Source organism: Phaethon lepturus, unplaced genomic scaffold, assembly GCF_000687285.1.
Source record: "Phaethon lepturus isolate BGI_N335 unplaced genomic scaffold, ASM68728v1 Scaffold50540, whole genome shotgun sequence".
NCBI lineage: Eukaryota > Metazoa > Chordata > Aves > Phaethontiformes > Phaethontidae > Phaethon > Phaethon lepturus.
The window spans coordinates 1-8379 of NW_010513569.1; the positions used below are offsets into that span (position 1 = coordinate 1).

The following is an 8379-nucleotide window of genomic DNA, read 5'->3' on the forward strand; positions in this document are numbered from 1 at the left end:
GGCCCGGGGGCCTGGCTGCGCGGCGTGACCGCAGCCCGCGTGCCCTGGCCGCCGTTTGAGGTGACCGTGGTTGCGGTCGAAGCGGGGTTCTTCGCCAGGCGTTTTCTTCCGAGCCCGGGACTGAACTCGGTGCCGGCAGTGCCCGGCAGATTGTAGTCTTCTTGCAATAAACCTCCTCCCTGTTACCACCCCCTGGGGACACGCGGGTGCTGCTGTCTGAAGGCACTTGGTTAGAGAATGCCTGCTTCCAGCTCTGCTCACGTCTTTTAAAATGTCTCTTTGTCTTTTTTGTTTCTTTTAGATTAAGTTATATACAAAACACGGTACTCTGAAATACCAGACAGATTGCGCTCCAAATAATGGGTATTTCATGATTCCCCTCTATGATAAGGTAAGGAACTGAAATACCAGTGCTGTCTCCTATACGCTGGAGGCAGGAGCTGCCAGCAGGTTAAATGTCAGAACAGTGCCCACCCGTGAAACATTTGAATTGGGCATAATTTAGTTTGTTTTGGACCAAACTTTCAGCTGTTTCTTTTTGTAATGCAACTATTTTATTTCTCAGTGCTATGTATTATCACCAGAAAAGCCAGGTAACTTCAGCAGCAGCGTTGTGTTTGCGCCATTTCTCTCTATACCTGCAGCATTGGGAGCCTAAGTTACTGCCAGCAGCCATGTGCTAGGAGCTGTACTCGAAAGTATTTGTAGAAGTACAGGTTCCTATAGAGTATGGATAGTGCTTGCAGTTACCTACAGATATAAATGAAAAATCTATATGAGAATATGTTTTGATATGAATGAATGTGAAATAACTTGCATATCTAATTGCAGATATTAAAAATGTCTTAAGATAATGATACAGGAAGCTCAGAATGTCTCAGAAGTTTGATGGCTATTTAGACTGGAAAAATGTTTACATTCAAATTAAATACAAGCTGCTCTCAGATGGTCTAAGTGGTTTGCTCTTTTAAAGAGCTGGCTAACTTAGGGATCAGAAATAAATCCTTCCCTTCCAAACCTAAGAATGTAAGATGCTTTCTGATCTCAGTGATTTCATTCTTAGGTCTTTGAACCTTTCCATGGATGAACTTCAGAACATATGTGGCAGAACATATGTGGTGCCCACTGATTTAAAGAGAATCTCTGTGTAGATTAATACTCTTTTGGTGCAGAGCTTTTAATAGGATTGAAATTTTGTTATCCCGTGTCTGGGCAAAATGGATGAGTAGGATCTCCTAGTGGAAATACTGAAGGCTCATGTAGAGCACATCTGTTGGGGCAGGCAGAGATAGGTTTGAGCACTTTCTAACACTGAGCTGCTTGAACATGAGCCAGGTTTGGTCTGGAAGTGATATAAACATGATGATACTTAATTTTGCGCTTAGCTGGCTGTATGTGAGCCCAGCATCCGAGCCTGTCTGGGTAGATATTGCTGCTTCTTTGAACAGAACATCTTAGATAGGAGGAAAGGAGAATGGGACACTTGAATCTTGTGTTAGGCTCTGCAGCATGATGCTTGTGTTCTGACTTTTTTTATATTTTTTTCATCCTTTAGCTAAATGGAATTTAGAACAGTGAAGACAGTTATTGCTTTTTTATTTTTAGGGGGATTTCATTCTTAAAATTGAACCTCCCCTAGGATGGAGTTTTGGTAAGTGCTCATATGTCTTCTTACAATAGGACAGTGTATCTGCAATGGGGAACTTAACTATCTTTAACTTGCAGTTGGCAGAGAAGAGATAAGCCTTGCTGTATGGTTTTAATAACTAAAATGTACTTACTGTACCAGAGGAAAATAAAGCTATAAGGTAGACACTGTCAAAGTAACCCATGAACGGATTTGAAGGTTTTGACAGAAATGGCTGCAATGGGAAGGGGGAAAGAGGATTTTCAGCGTCAGGATTTGTGAGTGCTTTGACTTTGCTGAGGCAAGACTTCCAAAACAACACTTGTGTGCTTGAGTTAGTGCATTTCTGTGATATTTTTGTAAAGCTAAAGTAGAATTGCTTCATAATTGCTCTCTTGCTAACTACCATGCTATTTCATTGCTCTTCCTTTCCAGAACCAACCAGTGTAGACATCCATGTGGATGGCATTAATGACATTTGCACAAAGGGAGGAGATATTAACTTTGTGTTCACAGGGTTTTCTGTGAACGGAAAGGTTAGACTTTATTTATTCCATCTTATGCTAATTCTGTCTTCATAAAAACATTCTACTTCAGCTCTGCAAGTTACTTTTATCCATTTATACTCTGGTTTCTCTTAATTTTGACAGGTTCTCAGCAAAGGTCAGACATCAGGTCCTGCTGGAGTCCAGGTTGTACTGAGAAATCCCGGCAGTGACATAAACATACAAGCAACTATTACACAACCTGGAGGAAAGTGAGTGTGGGTGGTGCATACTGTTCTTTTAGACAAGGTTGTTTCAATTCTGCCATATCGACTGGAATTACAGTAGTTCTGAAATATTTTTTTGAATGTATATAGAGTCTGAATTGTTTTTCTGTAAATAAATGTTTATGACGATTTCTGAAGAGATGTAACCCCTTTCTTGCCTTACAGGTTTGCTTTCTTTAAAGTGCTTCCTGGCGAATATGAAATCTTTGCATCTCATCCTACCTGGGTGTTGAAAGAGGTTAGAGCCTACAGAAGTTCTGGTTTACCTGTTTAGTGTGGGTGGATCTGCTAGACCTCATCTTGATCAACTAGTGTGAGGATGGGATTTGTGAATGAACAAGGTTAATGGAGTTTTCAAAAATGTAATTTCGGTAATCAAGAAACTGCCTCGTGCAGGCCTAGTTTGGAGATACTGGAGCCAGTCAGGAAATGACTGGAAAATGAGCTCTTGCTTTTGGTCGTCTAATCCTATGCATTATGCAGGAGCTTGAATATTATAGCAGATGCTCTAATCCTTCCATCTCAGAGTGCTTGCTTTCAGAGAAGCTCTGAGATCCTGACTAATTCCTAAATCAGTGAAACAGGAAAACTGCTTTGCAAAGTATCTTTGCTTTAGTGTCTTTGTGTTTTAATAGCCTGTGGACCGTCTTTGAGTACTGCTGCTGTGGCCTCTTTTTCTGTTACGTATATTCTGAATGTACAGCTTCCAATTGCTATTTAGCTGCTGTAAATGAGATCTAATGCCTACTTTTGATGAAAATGTATGTGTTTCTGTATTTCAGTCAAACACAGTGGTACGGGTGATGAGTTCTAACGCTTACGCTGCTAGCCCTCTGATTGTTGCTGGCTACAATGTTTCTGGGTCAGTAAGGAGTGATGGAGAACCAATGAAAGGGGTCATGTTTCTCCTTTTCTCTTCTTCAGTCACTAAAGAGGTAATGGTATATCAGTACCTTTTCAGTATGAGCATGGACCTAAATAAGCAGCTAAATAGCTTCTATATTTGTATTGCCCTGTTACTCATTTCCATCCTTCATTGAGCTTGGCTTATAGAAAACATAAACTGTACAACCCCTCAAGATGTATTTTTTGTTTGGGTTTTTTGTTTTTTTTTTTTTCAACAAGGCCCTTGTCATACAACATTTGTGTACATGCTGAGTTTTCACGCGACCTCCATGGAATTAGTCAGATGTGTAACAAAATAGCTATCTGTTTAAATTTTGGCAAAGTTGAGGCTTAAAAACTACATATTTTTCACACACACACAAAAAAATTCTTTTAATTTCAACTCTTCTGAACTCTTCATTATTGTTTTCAAACAATCAGGTTCCTCAACAATCAGTATGTTCAGGAACATAGTAGACTAAGACCTGAACTGAAGCAAGCAACAAGTGCAAAATATAATATGGTTCACAGCATGTTATTGATCTGTATATTCCCTGTGGATCAGCAGAGTTAAGGGCTACAATTTGAAGACAAAATTCTTCAGTTACACCTTTTCACATGTTAAGTGTTGGTTAGTAAATGTGTTCCCTCACGAGGATGACACTCCTCCATGGTGAAAGACCAGCTTCTGGCACAAGACACAAGATGTTGCCAGACAAACACTGACATTCCCTGTATAGTAGCTCTAATTTGTCTTCAGCATGAGGTCTTAATTGCTGTTTGCCCTCTTCTTGTGAAGACAAAGTTCAGCAGCTTCTATTGCCACCTTAAAAGTATGTCATGAAATGAGTGTGAAATATTTGGTCGTGTACTGTGGTTTGTTATGTAGAGTAGAGCTGTCTTCTGTACTGTTAATCCTGTCCACAGAACTGAAGTCAGTTAATGTTAAGATATGCAGTGCAGTTCTGGGGTACGGGGGGATGTTGAATTTCCCAGTTTTCTGTCTGTGTTACATAAAGTTAATTATTGGTGTTTTTTTCCCCTCTTTTACCTACACATGAATTGGAAGCCATGCTGTCAAACTTTGCCTCTGAAATGATTTTGTACTTCCCATCCTTCATTCACAGTGTAGTATTTTGAACCCTCTTACATCCCCCCTGAAATTTTCTTTGTTTTCCCATGGGAAAAAAGTTGAATTGCATTTATTACCACAGGATGTTGTGGGCTGTAATATTTCTTCTGTGGATGGATTCCAGTCAAGAGATGAGTCTCTATCCTATTTGTGCAACGTTGTATCAAAAGAAGATGGATCTTTCAGCTTTCTTTCTCTGCCAAGTGGGAAATACACTGTGGTAAGCAGCTAGAAAGTTCATTGCTTGTTTATCCATTGGATTGTTAACTTTCATTTTCTAAACTAGATCATGCATAATTTTTAGCTGTTAAAACAGAAGTAGTTGAAATATTTTGAGTTGGATGAAATAACTGGAATAGGAATCTCCAACGTAAAGTATATGACAGAGAAGTAAGTTGCTGTGCCAGAGCTCTGTGGTGTGGTTTCTGAGAAAGGACTTATTTGCAAATGAGGCTCTGATTTACCTGAATACACTGGCCAGTCACAGAACCACACCTAGAGGCTGCTGGGAGACCGAAAGTTTCAGTTGACTGCAGCCACCTCATGTCCTTGAAGTTCTCTGTTTTCTTTTTTGCCCATTCTGTTTGTTATGTCCAGGTAGTGTGGGAGCATGTGGGTGCAATGCCTAGGATGATTGTTCTGCATTCTTAGCCTGCGTGATCTAGAAGTGGGATTCAAACTTCTTTCATTCCTTTAACCCTTCTAGTGATCATATAGTCTCCTATCTGTAAGTTCTTGCACATCCAACTACCTTTGCTGTATTCTGAGTAGTTACTTTTCTGTCTCTTTGGATAATCTTATATGATTTCCATGACAGTCTTGAAATACTGCCTTTGTTTGTGTCTCCATCCCTCTGAATGAGTTATTTTTTCCAGGAAGTTTGCAGCCCATTTGACCCCTCATAGAGTTGTCTGATGGTGATAAGGACATGAAAAATGGTAAAGGAAAACAATTCTGTCATCGTAGCTTCTTAGGAGTCAAAATGATGTGTCTTCTTTCAGATACCATTCTACAGGGGAGAGAGAATTACCTTTGATGTTGCTCCATCTAGACTGGACTTCCTTGTAGAGCACGACAGTTTACAAATTGAGGTAACACTAATATTTTTGTGCCATTTGTTCCTGTAAAAGTATAAATGATTTTTGCAGAAAGCAGGTGTATTACAGAAAGACTTCCTTGTAAGAAGTATGAAGACATTTGTTACACATACTGTCTTGCACAGCAGGTAGAAGACAATATCTGGCATTGATTTCCCTTTTACTAGGAAGAAACAAAGTAGGGAGAAGCAGTCTACTGTGTTCACCTTCGTGTGCATATTGCAAACAGGCAATAATCTTTTAGGTTGCTTAAATTTACTCATTCAGATTGTCAAATCTCTGGTGAAGAGCCTGTAAGTTTGCACAGTTTGCAGAGTGGCTTGTGTAATGGCATTATTATCTGTGACTTGGGCCTTCTGAACTGCACTGATGCAGATAAATTGAGAATCTGTTCCTGTACTTAGGGGAACAGTACGCCTGGAGATTGATACGTACTTTCATTGTGATTATCCTGGTAAATTTTTTTCCCTAAAGCTGGAAATAAATTTCCTTTATATGTATGTGTGGAAAACAGTGAGTGTTGATTGCTGTAGGTGTGTGTCTGCTTTTACTGAGTAAAGATTAATGTTAACTTTTTTCCTATTACAGCCTGTTTTCCATGTGATGGGTTTCTCTGTCACAGGCAGGGTGTTGAATGGTCCTGAAGGAGAAGGAGTTGCTGATGCCACTGTGACTCTGAACAATCAGATTAAAGGTGTGCAGTGGTCTTGGTCTTTGTTGCTACAGGGAAGCCTGTATTAAGTCTAAGTACAGGATTAGTGTATGAGATGGAATTAAGACTTCAGGATAATACGCTACTTGTTGCAATTTATTTGAAATATTTTAAACTGGTTTTCATTCAGTTGATTAATTTTGCATTTTCTGTCTTAGATGAAAGTATTAGGTGTTCATTTGTAGAAAATTTCTTATGTTTTATTTCAATCACATGCCAAATTGTGCTTTGAAATACAGGAATGAAGGTTGGTCTAGTAAGAAAGCATAATCCTGCTTCTTTGTTGTGATACGTAAATTAAAAATAGCCTAAAGCAGTGCATGCCCTCTAGCTCTTCTGGTACATAAGGATAGACAGTCAAGACATGTGCTGTTTTTTGACTCATCTCTTTATTGGTTACAGTAAAAACAAAAGCTGATGGCTCTTTCCGCCTTGAGAACATAACAACAGGTACATACACAATTCATGCCAGGAAAGAGCATCTCTTCTTTGATACTATTACAGTGAAGATTGCACCAAATACACCTCAGCTAGCAAACATCATTGCAACAGGGTAAGTGTGGTGTCATGATGAAAATGTAATTTGGTATGTGGACAAGGTCTTGAAAATGGATGGTCCTTTCCCATGTCATGCACAGACTTGTGTAGTGTTGTCAGGAGCTAAATACTGCTTGAGAAATTCAAGATAAATAGGACAGCACGAGTGCAGGGTAATGTTTTGTCCATAGTATTTTGCTCAATACTTGTTAAGGCTTAGAGCACTCTCTTAATAACCTCTCCCTTGCAAATGAAGATGCTAAGATGTGGGTATATTGAGCGATTATAGAACTGTACGTGAACCAAGAAAGGAACAGAGAGGCTTTCTGCTGCTGATGCAACACTTTAGATACCCTCCTTCTGTGCAGGAGTGGAGTTACATAACAACTACTCCAGTGTTGTACCAAACCTCTACATTTTTTTACTCATCACTCTCAAGGTCATAAATGTCATATATATTGCCTTTTTCTTGTTTGTGATTCTTTGACTGCTGGGCATAAGCCTGTATAATGGTAACAGGATTATTCTGGGAGTGTAAGGCAGTGGTGGGAAATACAGTGTGAGCTGAGGAAGATGAAAGGGGCATGGTTCTCTGTCCAGGAGCTTCTTCTGGAGGACAAAATAGTGGCAACCTTCCGGAGAAATGAAAGCAAGGAATTTACTGGGGCTAATGGCAACTAGCTCATGCAGACATAGCCAGCTAACTAGAAGAAAACCCTGTGTGCTGTTAAATGGTCAATTACAGTTTTTTCAGTCACTAAATATGTTGTAATGTTGAAGGTGAAAAGTAAAACTTCACAGCTTCCAATTTGTTGTCATGTCTGTGTTTTCACAAACATAGGTGTACTAGAGTTGTGTTAAAGTGAATTACCTATTGTATTTGACGTCTTTGACATAAAACATTTCAAACCATTTAAAACCTGAGGGATGGCAATCCTAAGTCAATTGCCTGCCTAGCCAAAAAAAAAAAAGAAAAAAAAGAAAAAAGGCTTGAAGTGATTGGGTTGGTGGGGGGAAGAGTGGAGCAAGTTGCTTGCAAATAAAAAAATAACATAACCATGACTTCATCGTAAAAGAAAAGATCCTGTTAATTGTACGTGAGTTTGCACTTGCTCCACTATATTCGCTTATAGTATCTGTTTGATATGAACACTTTTTCAGGAGAAATCTACTCCAATTCAAGTGGTAGTACCTCAACATAGTGAGGTTTACTTTTTAAGGAAGTTTTAAAACAAGTATTTATGAGCTTTGTCAAATCGAGATATTGACTGTGATGGCTGGCTTTTATTTAACAGATTCAGTGTATGTGGCCGGATCTCAGTAACTCGTTTCCCTGACACAGTCAAACAGATTAGTAAATACAAGGTAACCATGATGCCTCAAGACAAGGACAAAGCATCAGTGGTTACAACAGAAACTGACCCTCATGGGGCATTTTGTTTTAAGGCAAAATCGGGTACATACAATGTTCAGGTAAGAATGAGCTTCCATTTCTTCATTGTAGAACTGTCATAAGGTTTTAGAAGATTTTAAACATTTAATTTCTGAAATCTGAGAAGTTGTATTTAGATTTTCCCGGTCCTTTTCTCCTGTTTGCACTATTTAAACAACAACAGT

General features: G+C 39.2%; 1 protein-coding gene across 1 annotated transcript; it reads left to right on the forward strand.

Annotated features, from left to right (window-relative positions):
• Nucleotides 1–301: 301 nt before the first annotated feature.
• LOC104623283 (nodal modulator 1-like) lies at nucleotides 302–8235 on the forward strand (the record flags this gene model as incomplete). Its single annotated transcript, XM_010290334.1, has 11 exons — nucleotides 302–391; nucleotides 1606–1651; nucleotides 2063–2163; nucleotides 2278–2384; nucleotides 2565–2637; nucleotides 3182–3334; nucleotides 4499–4636; nucleotides 5418–5507; nucleotides 6102–6207; nucleotides 6628–6778; nucleotides 8058–8235. Coding segments are annotated over 11 exons (1233 nt in total), but the record flags the coding sequence as incomplete, so codon positions are not given.
• Between the last annotated feature and the right edge of the window lie 144 nt (nucleotides 8236–8379).